At 46.7% G+C, this 20,868-nt stretch overlaps 1 protein-coding gene across 3 annotated transcripts in view; it reads right to left on the bottom strand.

The window, feature by feature from the left end:
- The window catches only part of PTPN22 (protein tyrosine phosphatase non-receptor type 22), a 233,985-nt gene that overhangs the window by 141,238 nt on the left and 71,879 nt on the right, over nt 1-20,868 (bottom strand). For all 3 annotated transcript variants that reach the window (XM_073667164.1, XM_073667163.1, XM_073667162.1), the window contains exon 3: nt 19,490-19,566. In XM_073667164.1, coding sequence (XP_073523265.1) covers nt 19,490-19,566 — 77 coding nt within the window. The remainder of the gene's footprint in view (nt 1-19,489; nt 19,567-20,868) is intronic.

Here is a 20,868-nt window from a genome sequence, read left to right as displayed (position 1 = left end):
CTTTATGTCAAAGTTCCTCCACTGCTTCTGCCTCCTCAACCTCCTCTCGGTCTTCCACCTGCACCCAAAGCCTGTCTGGTCATGCCACAAGCTTTCTAACTGCGCAGAAGGGATCCTGCACACCTCCTTACTATGCTGGCAGTAGGGCTCAACGTCATCAGGCGGTTTTTACATTGAAATGTCTGGGAAATGTGAGTCACACAGCTGAGGAGTTGTGGTCAGCTCTGGAGAACCAATTTCATGAATGGTTGTCTCCACTGGACCTGAAACCAGGGAAGGCCGTGTGCGACAATGCTGCAAACCTGGGTGCGGCCCTTCGCCGGGGCAATGTCACACACGTGCCTTGTATGGCTCACGTGTTGAACCTGGTTGTCCAGCAATTTTTAGCCCACTATCCCAGACTAGATGGCCTTCTGCAGAGGGCACGGTCGCTGTGTGCTCACTTCCGCCGTTCGCATCCCGCAGCTCAGCGACTTACATCTCTACAGAAGTCGTTGGGCCTGCCACTTCACCGGCTAAAATGCGATGTGCCTACCCGGTGGAATTCAACTCTGCACATGTTGCAGCGACTGTGGCAGCACCGACAAGCCCTGGTGCAATACGTTCTGACGTATAGCCTGGGCCAACGAGATTCAGAGGTGGGGCAAATCACGCTGGAGGAGTGGTCTCAGATCAGGGACCTATGCACCCTTCTGCACAGTTTTGAAATGGCGACGAAGATGTTTAGTGCTGACGATGCCATTATCAGCATGACTATTCCGGTGATTTACATGCTGGAGCACATGTTAAACAGAATTCGGAGTCAGGTGGTGGCACAAGAGGAGGTGGAGGAAGTAGAGGAGGAGGAGTTGTATGCGGAAGGGCTAACATCTGCAAGGTCCAGAAGGTCGGCAGCACCAAGGCGGCAGGCATGTGAGGGTGGGGGAGATGGTTTTACCAGGGCGCATGGTAGCAGCCAAACTAGTGAGGAAGGTGCAGGAGCCCAGGAAGAAGTGGAGGACGAACTGATGGAAGACTCATCAGATGAGGGAGACCTTGATCACATTTCTGTTGTGCGAGGTTGGGGGGAGAGGACAGAGGAAGGAAGCATGATTGTTACCTCGCCACCAACACAACAGGGACTTGGTGCTCCTGGATGCGCAACACACATGAGTGCCTTCTTGCTGCACTACCTGCAACATGACCCTCGAATTGTGAGAATTAGAAATAATCCTGACTACTGGGTTGCCACACTGTTAGATCCCCGGTACAAAAGTAAATTTGCAGAAATTATTCCTGCCATAGAAAGGGATGCACGCATGCAGGAGTATCAGCAGAGACTGTTGCAGAATCTTACATGTGCTTTTCCACAAAATACCAGTGGTGCACGTAGTGAATCTCACAGTTCCAACTTGCCAACCGTGGGACCGTCAAGTGTTCAGCACTCAAACCGTAACAGAACCACAGTATCTGCTGGTAACATCAATTTTGCGGAATCATTTCACCACTTTTTTAGCCCATCCTTTGCAAGGCCACAGGAGACAAGAAGTCTGACACATAGTCAACGCCTAGAGACGATGGTACAGGAGTATCTCCAAGTAAACATTGAAGCCACGACTGTGTCACTGGACCCTTGCTCTTTTTGGGCTTCCAATCTGGATAAATGGCCGGAGCTAGCCACTTACGCCTTGGAGATCTTGTCATGCCCCGCAGCCAGCGTTCTGTCTGAACGTGTGTTCAGCGCTGCTGGTGGTGTGCTGACAGATAAGCGCACGCGGCTCTCCACTGATAATGTAGACAGACTCACGTTCATAAAGATGAACAAATCATGGATCCGAAACGACTTTTCTACCCCTGTGTCATCCTGGGGAGAGTAAAAGCTTGATGATTGGTTAAAATCACCCTACCAAACGTTTTAAGCTTTCAAATTACTAATCATGTTTATCTGTATCTTGACTGGAAAATAATTTGGGCTTTGTAGCAGTGTGCAGCACTGATCCTATTAGGCCATCTATAATAAGCTCCACCAGATTTAAAATTAAAAATAATTTTTAGCTGCATCTAGCCCGGAAAATAATTTTGGGGCTCCGAGATGCGCAAGACACATAAGTGCCTTCTTGCTGCACTACCTGCAGCATGACCCTCATATTGTCAGAATTCGAAGTAATCATGACTACTGGGTTGCCACACTCTTAGATCCCCCAAACTTTTCGATCAACCTTTTCATTTTAATAAAGACCAAAAAAATGGTCATTTTTGAAATTATAAGCATTAGCAGGTTGTTAGAAACTGAAATCAAACAGTTTTCAACTCAAAACTTTATTCTAGGTGATGTTACATTTTCACATAGGACCCCTTGTTCGAAAGGAGCTTCTGAACTCTCTCGTCCATTGAATTTGTCAGGTTTTGGATGGTTTCTGCTTCAATTGTTTTGCATGAGGACAGAATACCCTCCCAGAGCTGTTGCTTAGATGTGAACTGCCTCCCGCCATCATAGACACTCCTTTTAATGATGCTCCAAAGGTTCTGAATGGGGTAGAGGTCAGGGGAGCATGGGGGTCACACCATAAGTTTGTCCCCTTTTATGCCCATATCAGCCAGAGATGCAGATGTTTTATGTGCAGCATGAGATGGTGCATTATCATGCAGAAAAATGATCTTGCTGTGAAATACACGGTTCTTCTTCTTGAACCATGGCAGGAAGTGCTGTTTGAGAAAATCCACATACATTATGGAGTTCATCTTTAGCGCCTTCAGGGATCCTAAAGGGGCCGACAATCTCTCTCCCCATGATTTCAGCCCAAAACATTACTCCACCTCCTCCTTGTTGGCGCTGTAGCCGTGTTTGCGTGGGGTGTCCATCAACCAGCCATCCTCCACTCCATCCATCTGGACCATCGAGCGCTGCACGGCACTCATCCGTGAACAAAACAGTTTTGAAATCAGTCTTCATGTAATGTTTGGCCCACTGGAGCCGTTTCTGCTTGTGTGAAGTGGATAGAGGAGGTCGACAGGATGGCGTATGCACAGCTACAAACCTCTGAAGGACCCTGCATCTTGTTGTTCAGGGGACGTTGGAGGCACAAGCAGCTTCAAAAACTTGTCTGCTGCTATGACAAGGCTTTTTTGCCGCTGCTCTTTCAACCTGACGTAATTGCCTGTAGGAAAGAGTCCTCAATTTGCCCTTATCAGCACGCACACGTGTGTACTGTGAATCAGCTACATACTTCTTGATTGCCAAGACACTTCATCCTGATCATCGCACAATGTTGATTGTAGTCATGCCTTGACCTAAACACTCCACAATTTGTTGCTTCTCAGCAGCCGACACATCCTTTTTCTTTCCCATTTTGGCAGAAAATGTAGGCTGCTTAATAATGTGAGAGAGCCTTCTTAAGTAGTCTTGCCTTTCATTGGACACACCTGCCAAACTAATTAGCACAGGTGTCTGCAATTGCTTACAGTGATATAAAGAGCCCTGACACACATCACCATCAATGAGTTTAACTGACAAACAAACAAATTCTTCCCTTATCACTCCTAAACACTTTTTGCATAATAATTTGGAACGCGGTGTACATGTGCTTTTCCACAAAACACCAGCGGTTCACGTAGTGAATCTTACAGTTCTAACTTGCCAACCGTGGTCTGTATGGAATTGTTCAATAAAGGGCCCAAAATTAAGATAACATAGATGGGAGAGGTCTCTATGAATAGGAATTCCTAAGTATTTGATACCCTGTGAGGGCCAGGCAAAGGGAAAGTTGGACTGGATGGAATCCTATATGGATTTGGGGAGGGAGACATCGAGGGCCTCAGACTTCGCTGCATTGATTTTAAAATTTTACCATGTAACAAAGTGATCTATTTCAGCCATAACAGCATGGATGGATATATGTGATTGAGTGATATATACTAGGACATCATCAGCAAATAGAGAGCACTTGTACTCGGTGCCTCCCACCTCAATCCACCTAATATTGGGGTTATGGCGAATTGATGAGAGCAGGTGCTCCGTCACTAGGATGTATAAGAGAGGGGACAGAGGACATCCCTGCCTTGTCCCATTGGTGATTGTGAAAGGTGATGAAAATGTTCTGACGCACCCCCTGGGCCTTGGGACACCCGGAGCCGGACCCTTTTTGGTGGATGCTGGTGGTTGTAGTCTTCGTGGCGGCGACCCGGTTCCGTGGCTCAGGGCGGTCAAACCAGTGGCGGAACTATTTATGTGGTTTTGATGTTTAAATGTCCGACTACGCCACCCGTGGATTGCGGTCAGAGTGAACCGCCGCTACAGGGCAGACCGCTGAGGCTGGTGTTGTGGGTGCAGCAGAGCGTAGCATAACTCCCCACGGGAGGAGTATAGCCTCAGGGCAGTGTATGCGGAGGATGGGGGTGATGGTGCAGGGCAGCAGCAGTAACGACACGGAGTCAGTGATGCAGTCCAGGGCCTTTACTCACAGTTCTTATTATCCAGACCACGTCTGCAGGTAACGGCTGCCCACGTCGTACTGTGCTCACCAGGTGAGGGGCTCAGACAACTCCCAGATAACTTTGGAGCACTTCACAGGACCCCCTTTGTGTGTCCTTTGTCTGGCCTTTCTTACCAACACTTCTGTCCGGCTGCCTCGGGCCTCCTCCTGGTAAACTTGGCGCCAGTTTCCCTGACCCTATGTGGTGCCTTCCTAGCGGGTGTAGCGAGGGGCTGCGCCACATAAAATGTCAGAGCCTCCGGTTTCTAGCTGAGGGTCGTTTCCTGCCTCCACTAGTTCGGGGACCGGTCTCCCCCTTTGGCCTGACCCCTCCACGCAGGTGGATTCGGGCGTGCGGTGGCGACTCGCCCGTCCGCACCCCTGGGATCCCTTCATTCCTCGTTCCTGGAGCCTTCTCCGCTCCTCTTCCTTCCTTCTCCCTCTTCCAGGCCTGGGCCTCTGTTACTAGGCCCGCCTCCGGAGCAGAGCTCATGCAGAGCCCCTGCTCCCTGCCACTTCTGCTCAGACTTCTCTGCACTGAACTAAGATGGTGCCCACCTTTTATACTCCCTTCTCAATGCACCCAGGAACTGCTTCCTCCCTGCTCCTGCACTACAGGGTTCCCCTTCCTCAGTGTTCCCTCCCCCCACTCCAGCCAGGGACAGGGACTGTCGTGCCCATCTCAGGGGCATATTGGTCGCCCTGCCCCACGGCAATGTGGTGTAATGCATGCAGGTGTCGGGTCCTGATCCACACTCCATCCTTACCTGAGAGTGAGATATCACACCTCTGGGTGAGGTGCAATACGTCTGTAGCAACCGAGCCCTCAGGGTGCTACAGTTCCATTTATCTTCAGCCTAGGTGACGTATTGCGATACAGGGCCATGATTTTGGCTATAAAAGGGTCCCCTAGACCCCTACCCCAAGCTTTTTAAGAGAATCATATATGGCGTGCCAGGAGACTCTATGGAATGCTTTCTCAGCATCCAACGAGAGTATCTAATTACAAATTTTTAACTGCATCTAGCCCAGGAAATACTTTGTGCCTAGTAGCAGTGTCTGCTAGTCAGCGGATTATCCCGGCTGTTAAGCAAGCTACACCACCTGTAGTTTAGACACTTAATTTTTTCAAAGGAAATGCTTCGGGACCATGGGATACTCAGTGAAGAGCATCAGGAGGCACCCCAAGGCATAGGGGCTGGGACTGGCAGTAGGATGCCTTGCGGTGGACAGCCGAGCTCGATCCTTATAAAAGCTTTTTAACTGCAGCAGCTTTAGTGGACGCTACTGGAGCTGGAATTACGCGGCTGCTGGCATGAGACTTGCCCTCCAATAGATCCTTGTAAATGGATTTAAAGTGTATTCATTCAAATTAGAGAGACAATTTAAATTAAAAAGCTTAGAGCTGCCTCCACCACAGGGGGGCTCGCTCGACCCACCAGCGGACAGGCACCAGTATTGGGAGAGGGGGGCTGGCCATCAGGGTTCACCGCGGCTCTGGCACAAACCCGGCGACACGGAGGTGGCACGGGCAGGAGCGGACTGGCCGTGTCGGCTTCTCACTTTTTGGATTTTAGAAGGGCATGACATGCCTATATCTGTGTCTCCCCCTCCTTTTACTCCTCCACCTCTTTTCTTTTCGCATGACTATATGTACTTGTCACTTTTCCATGTGTTAGTTGTGTCTTCTGAGCAGTTTGTCAGCTTTTGGACACCTTTGAAGGTGTTTTCTATGTGTTTCTATGTGTTTTTGTTTGCCTGCCATTGGTTTTAACGGTGTTCGAAGGTGTTCGACGAACAGTTCGACGAACAGTTCGGCGAACACACGGGTGTTCGACGAACCGAACCGAACTCGAACACTACGGGGGTGGCTCAACACTAGCGTTAACTAAACCTTTTTTTCGATTTATAGCAACTGGGTCTCCCGTGCACTGTTGGCCTAAGCAGTGAATGGAAGGCTTTCCAAAAATTATGAGGAACTGCAATGCCCCTTACAAGAGCCATGTGTGGCACCCCAGGGGTCTGGTCACCACAGTAATAGAGATATTACGTCGGAGAGCAAGTGGGAGGTTTCCTGGTCAGGATCCCTTAAACATGCAACATCCTCCTGCCCCATTCCTGGGAGGGGAGAATTCTGCCCTTATAAACTGGATCTGGGGCGGGGTTGAGTGAGTCAGAGAACAGTCAGAGTCAGAGTGAGAGCAAGGGAAAGTAACAGCAAGGAGCTCTGTAGGAGCTAGGAGCTAAAGACCAGGGGCTGGAAGCTGAGCAGAGCTCGCCCTGGCAGAAGACAATAGGAACCGGACACAGGAGTCCGAAGCTGTGAGGACTTATATATCCAGCAGCAGAAACCAGCCGGCAGGGGATTTCAGGTCCTCTGGCCATAGAAGCCCGGAGGCTCAGTCACAAGCAAGGGACCAGCACCGCCGTCGTGGAGCGGAGGCTAACAGAAGGCCCCAAGTCACCAGCCATACGGGTGAGCACTACACGGTACACTCAGGGACGTGGGCTACTTCTACCCGCTTACAGAAAGGTAGCCAGGAAGAGTGCAGACAGACGGGGAGGCCTACAACTCCACCTGGCCAGGGGAACTCCTGCTTGCTCACAGACTGACCAGGCCTCTTATGCTAGCCAGTACTCCCGGGAGGGTCTACCTTATAATCATCAGTAAAGACCCTGAACTGCACTGCAAATACTCTGAGTCATTCCTGCTGCGCTCGAGCACCATCACCCCCATCATCCACACTCACTGCCCTGAGGCTATACTCCTCCCGAGGGGAGTTATCCCATTCTATGCTGCGCACACAACACAGCCTCAGCGGTCTGCCTCGCAGCGGTGGTACTCCCTGACCGCAATCCACGGGTGGCGCAGTCGGACAATTAACCTCAAAACCTAAGAAAGACTGCCACTGGTTTGACCAGCCTGAGCTACGGGACCGGGTCACCGCCACGGAGACTAGAGACCCCAGAGACCCGGCACCGGGTATCCCACACACGTGTACACACGGCCCAGGGGGCGCGTCACATGCAGTACAGCATATTACAAACATAAGTCCCATTATTGGGGAGTGGGTGTCCCATAGTATTTGCTTATGCCTTGCAAGCAAAAGCTGCCAAAAATTAGGACGGAGCAACTTGCAATGCCCCTTACAAGAGCCATGCAGTACAGCATATTACAAACATAAGTCCCATTATTGGGGAGTGGGTCTCCCATAGTATTTGCTTATGCCTTGCAAGCAAAAGCTGCCAAAAATTAGGACTGAGCAACTTGCAATGCCCCTTACAAGAGCCATGCAGTACAGCATATTACAAACATAAGTCCCATTATTGGGGAGTGGGTCTCCCATAGTATTTGCTTATGCTTTTCCAGCAAAAGCTGCCAAAAATTAGGACGGAGCAACTTGCAATGCCCCTTACAAGAGCCATGCAGTACAGCATATTACAAACATAAGTCCCATTATTGGGGAGTGGGTCTCCCATAGTATTTGCTTCTGCTTTCCCAGCAAAAGCTGCCAAAAATTAGGACTTAGGAACTTGCAATGCTGGCACCCTGGTGGTATAGTGGTGGTGGAGGCTGAGGATAAGGAGAAGAATATTAAACAGCCGAAACGAGGAAGCGTATACCTATGTGTGGGTGTGAAGCGGTGCATGTGAATACACCTCCTGAAATAACACAGTGGATTTGACTTTATGTTACTCTGCTGTCATTTGGTGGTGATGAGAAGTCTGGCCCAATCCAGCCCTTGTTCATTTTGATAAGAGTCAGCTTGTCAGCATTGTCCGTTGACAGGCGAGTGCGCTTATCAGTTATAATTCCCCCAGCGGCACTAAAAACACGCTCCGATAACAAGCTAGCGGCAGGGCAGGCCAGGACCTCCAAGGCGTACAGAGCGAGTTCATTCCAAGTGTCCAGCTTGGCTACCCAATAATTAAAAGGCACAGAGGAATCACGGAGGACGCTGGTACGATCGGCAAGGTACTCCCTCACCATCTTTTGAAACTTTCCACTGCTTGTGAGAGTACCCCGCGCCTCAGGGCCTGTAAGCTGGGCGGGTGTCAGAAAACTGTCCCAGAACGTTGACAGTGTTCCCCTGCCTCTGCTGGATTGGAGTTGCATCTCTCTCGCCTGTACGCCTTGGTTGGGCAACGAACTGTGACCTCTGCCGCTAGCGTGTTCAGATGGGAATTTTTTTAAGAGTTCTGCAGCAAGGGCCTTCTGGTATTGCCCCATTTTTGTAGACCTCTCCACCTCAGGAATAAGAGAGTGAAAGTTCTCCTTGTAGCGGGGGTCTACAAGTGTCACCAACCAGTAATGACTGTCACCCAACATTTTGACAACGCGAGGGTCATGGTTAAGGCAGCGTAACATAAAGTCAGCCATGCGTGCCAGACTGGTAGCGGGCAAGATTTCCGTGTCCTCACCAAGATGACGACTGACCATGCTCTCCTCCTCCTCCTCCTCCTCTTCCTCCTCCCCCCTGTCCTCAGGCCACCCACGCTGAACCGACGGTATGACACTTGTACAGGTACTACCATCTACAACGCATGATAGCAGCTCCTGTTCTTCCTCCTCCTCCTCCTCCTATCCCTCATTGTCCCCCAATGCACGTTGGGATGAGATGAGGCTGGGCTGTGTGTAATCGCCCGCTACGGCTTCTTGATCCATCTCATCATACTCTGGCTGCAATGCCTCCTCTTTAATTCTCTGCAGAGAGCGTTGCAAAAGACAGACAAGTGGGATGCTGACACTAATGATGGCGTCATCGCCACTCACCATCTTGGTGGCCTCCTCAAAGTTTGTCAGGATGGTACATATGTCAGACATCCAGGTCCACTCCTGAGGTCTTATGTGTGGAGTCTGACTTGAATATCGACGGCCTTGTTGCAGCTGGTACTCCACAACTGCTCTCTTCTGCTCACAAATCCTTTGCAACATGTGGAGGGTAGAGTTCCAACGTGTGGGGACATCACACACCAGTCGGTGTGCCGGAAGCTGCAAACGCTGCTGCAACACAGCAAGGGCGGCGGAAGCTGTAGCCGACTTGTGAAAATGAGCTGACAGGCGGCGTACTTTCACGAGCAGATCTGGCAACTCGGGGTACGATTTAAGAAACCACTGAACCACGAGGTTAAGCACATGAGCCAGGCATGGTACGTGTGTGATCTCACCTCGCCTCAGAGCCGCCACCAGGTTACGGCCATTGTCACACACGACCATGCCAGGATGTAGGTTCAGCGATCTCAGCCACAGATCTGCCTGCTCTTTCACAGCTGTCCACAACTCACAAGCAGTGTGAGGTTTATCACCTAAGCTTATGAGTTTCAGCACAGCCTGTTGCCGCTTGGCGGAGGCAGTACTGCAATGCTTCCAGCTTGTAACTGATGTGGTGATATCTGAGATGGAGGCTGAACATGAGGAGGAGGAGGAGGAGGATGCGAGGAGCTGTACACTGTGGGGGCAACTCTGACTGACATAGGGCCCGCAATCCTCGGTGTGGGGAGGATGTGTTCCGTCCCAAGGTCCGACTGGGTCCCGGCTTCCACTATGTTTACCCAGTGTGCCGTCAGAGAGATGTACCGTCCCTGGCCACAAGCACTTGTCCACGTGTCCGTTGTCAGGTGGACTCTCCCAGTAACTGCGTTGTTGAGGGCACGGCAGATGCTTTGGGACACGTGCTTGTGTAGTGCGGGGATGGCACACCGGGCAAAATAGTGTCGGCTGGGGACTGAGTACCGAGGGACGGCCACCGCCATAAGATTGCGGAAGGATTCCGTCTCCACCAGCCTAAAAGGCAGCATTTCCAATGCAAGCAGTCGTGAAATGTGCGAATTTAGGACTGTGGCCTGTGGGGCGTTAGCTGCGAATTTCCGCTTTCGTTCAAAGGTCTGGGATATGGACAATTGAACGCTGTGGTGGGACATGGACGTGGACGTTGATGCTGTTTCTTGAGAAACTGCCATAACAAGTGAAGACTGAGAGGAGGGGGCATCTTTACATGCAGTATGGACAGGGGATTGCCTTGCACACACAACAGGGGGTTCTATTGCACGCACAACAGTGGAAGAAGCAGTGGTGACACCCGCTGACACTGGTCGTGGACCCTGGGTTTCGCCCCACAAAGTCGGGTGCTTTGCTGCCATGTGCCTGATCATGCTGGTGGTGGTCAGGCTGGTAGTTTTGTCTCCCCTGCTGATGCTGGCATGGCAGGTGGAACATATGGCCTTTTTGGGGTTATCAGCAGAGTCTTTAAAAAAATTCCAGACTCTGGAAGACCTACCGCTTGTACTGGCAATGTCCCTCGTGTTGGTGTTACGGGGAACGGTTGCCTGCCTTCTGTCTGCGGCCACCACACTGCTTCTTCCTGCCTGTTGGGGTACTCTGCCTCCCTCCCCCTGTGTGCTGCTGGCCTCACTCTGCATGTCCTCCTTCCACGTTGGGTCAGTTACTAGATCATCCACCACCTCCTCCTCTTCCACTTGCGCACCACGATCCTCCTCCTCACTTCCTGGCAATTGTGTCTCGTCATCGTCCACCTCTTGTGACAGATTGCCAACGTCGACTTCCTGTGGCCGTGGCTGTTCAAATATTTGGGCATCGCAACATGGGATCTCCTCTTCCACCACTTGAAGCGTATCAGGCGAGGGGCCCAAATATGGAAATGGACCAGTGAACAGCTCTTCAGAGTGTCCAAGTGTGGGATCACTTGCTGTCTGACGACACTCGGCATGGTGGGAGGAAGGAGCATCAGGGTGAGGAGGAGTATGCGGTCGAGACTCACGGCTACTAAGAGTTGACCGTGTGGAAGACAGACCGGAGGTGGTGGTGCCCAGGTAACTGGAAGTATTGTCTGCTATCCAATTAATAACCTGTTCACACTGATCAGTTATCAATACTGGTGTTGTTCTGTGCTTCCCTAGTAATTCGGTCAAGAAGTGGGAGCGAGAAGATGTGGCTGTTGGTTGTGGCACATTTTCACCTTGGCCACGGCCCCGTCCTCTGCACGAACCATCACCAGAACGTCCACTTCCACGTCCCTTGCCACGCGCCTTGCCCATTGTAAATGAAGTAAAATAGCTTACACTTGCACTATCAATGGAAAAAGGGTAATAAAGAGTAGATTAGAACCATGGAAGAGGAAAACCACAGTTATTGTTTACTGGGGTATACCACACTTTTTTAAATAGAGATATTTGCGGCTGAACAGTGAGCGACACACTCAAACTGCTTTTTTTTTAGATACCAAAGGCCCAAAACTGGATAGTACTGCGATTTGACCCTTGGAACTGCGAAACCACACTGGGATGTCGGGCCTACACAAGACTATTTTCAACAGATATATTTTTGTGTCACAACAGTCAGGAGACACTACTGTTTTTCTTTACGGAAAAAACTACCAAAACCTGAATAATAGAGATTTTTTACCGTGGGATGGCAAAACCACAGTTATTGTTTACTGGGGTATACCACACTTATTTAAATAGAGATATTTGCGGCTGAACAGTGAGCGACACACTCAAACTGCTTTTTTTTTAGATACCAAAGGCCCAAAACTGGATAGTACAGCGATTTGACCCGTGGAACTGCGAAACCACACTGGGATGTCGGGCCTACACAAGACTATTTTCAACAGATATATATTTGTGTCACAACAGTCAGGAGACACTACTGTTTTTCTTTACGGAAAAAACTACCAAAACCTGAATAATAGAGATTTTTTACCGTGGGATGGCAAAACCACAGTTATTGTTTACTGGGGTATACCACACTTTTTTAAATAGAGATATTTGCGGCTGAACAGTGAGCGACACACTCAAACTGTTTTTTTTAGATACAAATGGCCCAAAAGTGGATAATACAGAGGTTTGAACCGTGAAACTGCAAAGCCACACTTGTATTTCTCGGGCCTACACCAGACTATTTTCAACAGATATATTTGTGTCTGAACAATCAGGAGACACTATTTATTTTTTACGGCAAAAAATCCCAAAAGCAGGATAATAGAGATTTTTTACTGTGGAATAGCAAAACCACAGTTATAATTTACTGGTGTATACCAGGCTTTTTAAAATATATATATATTTGCGGCTGAACAGTGAGCGACACACTCAAACTGTTTTTTTTAGATACAAATGGCCCAAAAGTGGATAATACAGAGGTTTGTACCGTGGAACTGCAAAACCACACTTGTATTTCTCGGGCCTACACCAGACTATTTTCAACAGATATATTTGTGTCTGAAAAATCAGGGAGACACTATTATTTTATTTTTTTTACTGCAAAAAATGCATAAAGCAGGATAATAGAGATTTTTTACCGTGGAACAGCAAAAACACACTTCTGTCTCTCTGGCCTACACCAAACTATTTTCAACAGATATATTTGTGTCTGAAAAATCAGGGAGACACTATTATTATTTTTATACAGCAAAAAATGCCAAAAACAGGATAATAGAGATGTTTTACCATGGAACATCAAAACCACAGTAATAATTTACTGGTGTATACCAGACTTTTTTAAATATATACATTTGCGGCTGAACAGTGAGCGACACACTCACACTGTTTTTTTTAGATACAAATGGCCCATAGAACTGCAAAACCACACTTCTATTTCTCTGGCCTACACCAGACTATTTTCAACAGATATATTTGTGTCTGAAAAATCAGAGGCACACTTTTTTTTTTGGGGGGTGGGGGGGACACCAAAAGGTTAATAAGATGGGTATTTGTACATTGTGAAGGAGGAAAAAAAAAGAGGATTTAAATAAAAAAAAAAGGATTTTTCCTGGCCCCCGGGACCTGGAGTTAAGTCCAGCAATTTCAGCAACAGGAGCAGCACACAGGACTGTAATGCAGCGTTTGCTGGTATAACCACTGCGTCTCCTATACAGCCTGCCTGCCTGCCTGATATACCTGGGATGGATATGAGTCCTGAGAAGGACTGTTTGTTTGATCTGGCAGCCTTTACAGACCCTACAGTAACTATTTTGCAGGATATATCTCTCCCTAAATTAGCAGCGCTGTCCCTACACTGTCTGATCCGGAGCGACTGTGTCCAAGATGGCGGCGCCCGGTTTTAAATACACGAGGTGACGCTGTGCGGCCAGCCAATCACTGTAATGCCCACAAACAACATGGCTGCGGCATTACAGTGACTGGTTGGCAATCCCTGCATGTTCATTGGCTCTGTAAAGAGCGCCAAACATGCAGGACGGAGACCCGAGCTCCCGCCCGAGTAACCCGGAAATGCTCGGTGCTCGCCGAACATCCCGAGTAGCGTGATGCTCGGGCGAGTACCGAGCAGTGTCGAGCATGTTCGCTCAACACTAAACTTTACAGTGTATGCCGGGAAAATCTCCCGATGTCTACTGTAGTCTGACAGCACAGAAACAGTGTGCCCCTGGCCTTATCCATAATAACAATTCAAATACGTTCAATCCTTATTTATATAATTACATAGTTTAACACAGTTGAAGAAAGGCAAATGTCCAGCAAGTTGAACCGAGGGAAGGGAAAGGACAAAAGGAAGGGGCACACGCATAACCACAATGCATGATCAAGTGCGCCCCAAAAGAGCTAATCTATTCCTCCAGATCCCAATTTATTAATCAACTGAACCAAACATTCAGAAAAGAGCGGTATATTTATGATCTTCTCAATGTGTAAATACATGTAAATGGCCACTTTACATAGGCACACTAACATTTAAAATAGTAAGATCTGCAAATTGTTGTGTATATACTGTTGCTTGACTGTCTGGCAATTAAACCTAAATGTAGGTGTTTATCATGTGATTATGATTACAATGGTAACACTTCATTGATGATTTGTCACATTTAAACATATATTATTAAATTTTTTTAAAGATCAGTTACAAATAGTCACACGATTGAGAAGTCACCAAATCATATGCCTTATTGAAGCGCGTAAGCATCCTTACTCATTTCTATGTGTGTCATCGGGTAAGCTGATTATTTGTAATATTGTTGTGTAAATGTACAGTAATGATAGTCACTCGTGAAATTACAAAAAAAAAATGCTCTTATGCCCAAAAATGACAAAACACAGACAGATTTCTGAAACTTAACATGGGCAAAACTGAATTTATCATCTTTCCACTGTCTCACTCAACCCCCCCAACCCCCAACTGACCTATCCATCAATGTCAATGGCTGCCCACTCTCCCCAGTCCTGCAAGCTCTCTGCCTCAGGGTAACCCTGGGCTCAAACCTCTCCTTTAAACCACATATCCAAGCCCTTTCCCTTCCTGCCGACTCCAAATCAAAAATATCTCCCGGATCCGCACATTCCTCAAACATGAATCTGCAAAAACACTAGTGCACGCCCTCATCATCTCCCGCCTCGACTACTGTAACCTCTTGCTCTGTGGCCTCCCTTCTACCACTCTCGCACCCCTCCAATCTATCCTAAATTCTGCTGCCTGACTAATCCACCTGCCCCCCCGCTATTCCCCAGACTCTTCTCTCTGTCAATCCCTTCACTGGCTTCCCATTGCCCAGAGACCCAGTTCAAAACCCTAACCATGGCATACAAAGCCATCCACAACCTGTCTCCCCCATACATCTGTGACCTAGTCTCCCGGTACTTACCTACACGCAACCTCCGATCCTCACAAGATCTCCTTCTCTACTCCCCGCTTATCTCCTCTTCCCACAATCGTATACAAAATTTCTCCCGTGCATCCCCCCTACTCTGGAAATCTCTACCCCAACACATCAGACTCTCGCCTACCATGGAAACCTTCAAAAGGAACCTGAAGACCCAACTCTTCCGACAAGCCTTCAACCTGCAGTAACCCTTGCTCCACCATTCACTGCACGACCAGCTCTACCCTCACCTACTGTATCCTCACCCATACCCTGTAGATTGTGAGCCCTCGCGGGCAGGGTTCTTGCTCCTCCTGTACCAGTCGCCGTCTTCTAAAATTTATTGTAATTGTTTGTGCTATGTATATCCCTTTCACAGGTAAAGCACCATGGAATGAATGGCGCTATAATAATAAATAATAATAATAAAGCATTCTCGGAGTGATACCTTTATTATTATTCTTTATCAACCGGAAAAATATATATACAGTACAGACCAAAAATTTGGACACACCTTCTCATTTAAAGATTTTTCTGTATTTTCTTGACTATGAAAATTGTACATTCACACTGAAGGCATCAAAACTATGAATTAACACATGTGGAGTTATATACTTAACAAAAAAAGTGTGAAACAACTGAAAATATGTGATGGTGTGGGGGTGCTTTGCTGGTGACACTTTTGGGGAATTATTCAAAATTGAAGGCATACTGAACCAGCATGGCTACCACAGCATCTTGCAGTGGCATGCTATTCCATCCGGTTTGCGTTTAGTTGGACCATCATTTATTTTTCAACAGGACAATGACCCTAAACACACCTCCAGGCTGTGTAAGGGCTATTTGACCAAGAAGGAGAGTGATGGGGTGCTAGACCTGAACCCAATCGAGATGGTTTGGGGTGAGCTGGACAGCAGAGTGAAGGCAAAATGGCCAACAAGTGCTAAGCATCTCTGGGAACTCCTTCAAGATTGTTGGAAGACCATTTCCGGTGACTACCTCTTGAAGCTCATCAAGAGAATGCCAAGAGTATGCAAAGCAGTCATCAAAGCAAAAAGTGGCTACTTTGAAGAACCTAGAATATAAGACATATTTTCAGTTGTTTCCCACTTTTTTGTTAAGTATATAATTCCACATGTGTTAATTCATAGTTTTGATGCCTTCAGTGTGAATGTACAATTTTCATAGTCATGAAAATACAGAAAAATCTTTAAATGAGAAGGTGTGTCCAAACTTTTGGTCTGTACTGTATATGCAAGCTTTCAGAGCACAATATTGCCTGAAGAAGGAGCCTCTGTGCTCTGAAAGCTTGCATATAAATTTTTTTTTCTTGTTAGCCAATAATAAAGGTATCACTCCAAGAATACTTTTGTCATTTTTGGGCATAAAAGCATTTACATTCATTTTTCTGGCTAACATGGTACCACAATAAAACTTTGTATTGTACATAAAAAAAATGCTAAAAGTTAATATTACAGTGCTGATTTTAGGTGCTACTATCTGATAGATTTATCATCGAAGCACTAACAGGACACATTTTATTTCTAGAGGAAAAGAAAAAGGTGTTGTCCCATAATTACAATTATCCACTGGATATTTTATAAGTTCCTGATCAATGATGCTCCCACCTCTGGAACCTCCACTAATCGTGAGAACAGAGGTCCGGAGTTCCCGTGTGAATAGAGTGGCAGTCTGCCTTTATTGTCTATGTAACTGATGAAGGTCGGAGAGCTAAATGCTTGGCTATGAAATGTATTGCAACACAAAAACCCGCTGGGTCCCTACATTGCAATACATGTCACCGGCCAATCAGAGGCCAGCCGCTGATGTCAGCATGCCAGGAACATTTGACGCATAACTGTGATATCACGTGTCAACCATACCAAGCATGTCAAAGCCAGCTGCCGGCCTCTGCATCGGCCACAAAAGAGGACGAGGACAACGAGGGAGTGTGAGGTTAGAAGAATGTTTTTTTGTTTTTTTTTTTAAGTCTGTTAGTGAACAGTGGCAGAACGGGAAGCATTATTACAGGATAGAGAATAGGGACATTAATACTGGATGGGGAATGGGGACATTGTACCAGAATTGGGGACAATTATATAGCAGGGACAATTATATGGTTGAAATGATAGCAGAAAGGGGCCAGGATGGGGACATTACACCAGGATGGTGACAGTATTACTTGAAGGGGGCCAGGATGGGGGGCATATATTACTGGAAAGGGCCAGGATGGTGGACATTACAGAAGGATGGTGGACATTATTACTGGAAGTGGCCTAGGATGGGGGACATTATTACTGGAAGTGGCCTAGGATGGGGGACACTATAACAAGAAGGAGCCCGGGATGAAGGACAGTATAACTGAAAGAGGTCATGATGGGGACATTACACCAGGATGGTAGGACAATATTACTGGAAGCGCCCCAGGATGAGGGACAATATACCAAGAAGGAGCCGAGGATGAAGGAAATTATTACTGGAAGGGGCCCAGGATGGGGGAATTCTAGTAGGAAGGGGCCAGGATGGGGACTTTATACCAGGAAGAGGCCAGGACAAGGACATGATTACAGGAAGGGGCTTAGGATGGGGGAAATTATAGCAGGAAGGGGCCAGGATGGGGACATTATACCAAGATAGGCCCAGGATGTTGGAAATTATTACTGGAAGGGGGACAGGATGGGGACATTATTACTGGAAGTTGCCCAGGATAGAGAACATAATACCAGGAAAGAGCCCAGGATGGGGGAAATGAATACAAGATGGGGACATTATTACATTATGGGGGGGGGGGGGGTTGTATGTCTTTACAGGATTTAAAAAGCTACAAGGGCCCATACATCTGTCTAACATGCAGTTAGGGGTCCAGGTCCAAATTCTGCATTGGGGTCCATCGGACTCTAGTTATGCCACTGGCAAGTGCCATAGACAAATAATCAAGTGGAAGTGTGCATGCTTGACAGGCATTCTATTCAAACAGGAGACTCTGTCAGTATGACAATAATTACCAACAAATCATCTATCCTGTGTATAGGTGTTACGTCGTAATTGTGGGATAACCCCTTTAATTTAATAGGCAATACTAACTCAAGCAATAAAACACAGATATCTTGAGTCCTAGTTCAATAAAATGTAACACGTTGTCATTTATCTTTTCTAACGTTTAAAAGGAACCTATCAGGTCAGATAACGCTACTAACCAGCAGATATAGCGTCTATTCTAGTGTTAGAAAGGTGCCCGGCCGCTGTACTGAAAGTGTGACACCCAGAAGAAATTGAACTTTATTCCACTCGGGAGCCACTGGCTTTCACCTATATAGGCATGCTCTAATGCTATTAACCTGCAGATTAACCCTATATCTGCAGGCTAATAGCATTTTGGCTGCATGACACAACAGTGTTCACTTAGACATGAGTTAAAATGTATCCAAAAGGCAGCAACATGGATAGAGGAAGTGACAGGTTGAGGAGACAGTCATGATGTCACCCACAAACCATGGATAGTATATACATATAGATACACAAAGGGGAAGCCATGATGTTTCTTAGTTCAGAAACACTAATAAGACATTAAAGGGAACCGGTCATGTCCTTTTTAGCATGTAAACTGTCCACAGTGCATTGTTAGTGTTGCAATGTGCATCACTAGCACACTTTTTTCATTAAAAACAGCGCTGTAATCATGTCCAAAAAGCACTTTATATAGTTGCTCATTTAGTCATAGGGGTGTGATTCATTGCATTCAGTCAGGCTTGTCGCCATCCACGCGATGATGTTCCCGGGGTTGCGCCGACGTCACTCAAATTCGCTTTGTAAAATCCCGCACTTGCACAGTGTCGATCAGAGAGCCGCTCACCACGGCACATGCCCGGCTCCGTAATCCACATTGAGCAAGCGCGGCTCCCTGATTGACACTTTGCAAGCGCAGGCTTTTTCAAAGCAGATTTGATTGACATCGGCGCAACACATCATTCCCAGCGACAAGCCTGACTGAATGCAATGAAGCACACCCCTATGACTAAATGAGCAGGTACAATCTAACTACATAAAATGCTTTTTGCACATGATTACAGTGCCGTTTTTAGCTTATGACTAGAGGACTACTAAACTTCTTACCATACTCATGAGCGCAGTATATCTCCACCCCCACGCAACTGATTGACAGCTTTCTGCCTATGCACAGTATTCACAGAAAGCTGCCAATCAGTGGTGTGGACGGGGTTAGACAGAGCTCAGCATTCAGAGAACTGATAGATCTGTAATAGAGAAAACAGGGATTTTATGAAAACTGCAGCAAGCAGCCCTGTAAGTGACACATCATTGGAATCACGGTCTCTGCCCCTGCATCATGCTGCTCTCAGACGAGTAGTGCAAACCTGATGACAGATTCAAGTTAATGTTCTTTGCAGACAACAGAATTATTAAACTATCTACCTTAATAAAACTGGCATTGATGTAATCCGTGTCTTCATCTGAGGTGATCAGAGAGAGTTCTACACGACTGTGGTCAACTGTAATATAGAGAAATAAGGTGAAATAACACTGAAAACATTCCCAGCTCACCATATTTGTGCTGTGCAGCTATATGTATTATATGAGTGTCATGATCATTTTCTAATACGTCTGTTTTATGTACTGTATGTTGTATTTGACCACAAACCCACTGAAAAGTTTCCATTCCACCCATTTATTGTTTACACACCCACCACCTTTTGTGTTTTTCCACCTTACACTAAACATGTTTGTGTCTATACAAAGACGTGTTCTGTTATATACCATTAGAGCGGGAAACTGCACTTTAAACTCATCTTGATATCTCTGTTATTGGGATTCCCCATGTTAAAGTTTTAAGTATCTTTTTGTCTTGTCTTTAAAGTGAATGTCCGTCTTTGAACACCTTTTAGATTTTTTTATTTAAATAATTCTCAAATTTTGTCCTGTGTGATTATAACATATTTTTATAGCAATTAGAGCTCTATATTACCTACAAACTTAGAGCAAAATCATAATGTGCTAACTGCTTGTAACTATCACTAAGGCTATGTGCCCATGATGCAGAAATGCTCCGGATTTTCCCTGAGCGTTTCTACATCTCCCTGGCAGAAAAAACGCATGCGGATTGTACATGTGGATTGTACATGCGGATTGTACATGCGTTTTCCTGCCAGGGACAAGCGGATGTGAAGTGTTCTTCACATGCATTTCCGCAAGCGGGTTGTCAAGCTCTTTCCAAGCGATTTTAGCATCACTTGGAAAGTGCTGGACAACTTGGTCACACTATATAAATCCATGCAACAGGCATGGATTTATATAGTATGACCGTAAAAGAATGGTAAAAAATAAAAAATACAACCCCTGGCAAAAATTATGGAATCACCGGGCTCAGAGGATGTTCATTCAGTTGTTTAATGTTGTTGAAAAAAAGCAGATCACAGACATGGCACAAAACTAAAGTCATTTCAAATGGCAACTTTAGGGCTTTAAGAAGCAGTAAAAGAAATCAAGATTAAAAATGTGGTACTCAGTAAGGGTCATTTTTTGCAGACCAAGCAGAGGGAAAAAATTATGGAATCATTCAATTCTGAGGAAAAAATTATGGAATCACCCTGTAAATTTTCATTTCCAAAACTAACACCTGCATCAAATTAGATCTGCTCGTTAGTCTGAATCTAAAAAGGAGTGATCACACCTTGGAGAGCTGTTGCACCAAGTGGACTGACATGAATCATGGCTCCAACATGAGAGATGTCAATTGAAACAAAGGAGAGGATTATCAAACTCTTAAAAGAAGGTAAATCATCACGCAATGTTGC

The sequence above is a fragment of the Phyllobates terribilis genome, unplaced genomic scaffold (genome assembly GCF_046119375.1).
Source record: "Phyllobates terribilis strain yellow unplaced genomic scaffold, ASM4611937v1 Scaffold_2__4_contigs__length_985480577, whole genome shotgun sequence".
Lineage (NCBI taxonomy): Eukaryota > Metazoa > Chordata > Amphibia > Anura > Dendrobatidae > Phyllobates > Phyllobates terribilis.
The sequence above is the reverse complement of the archived record's forward strand: the minus strand, read 5'-3'. Positions and strand labels throughout refer to the sequence as shown.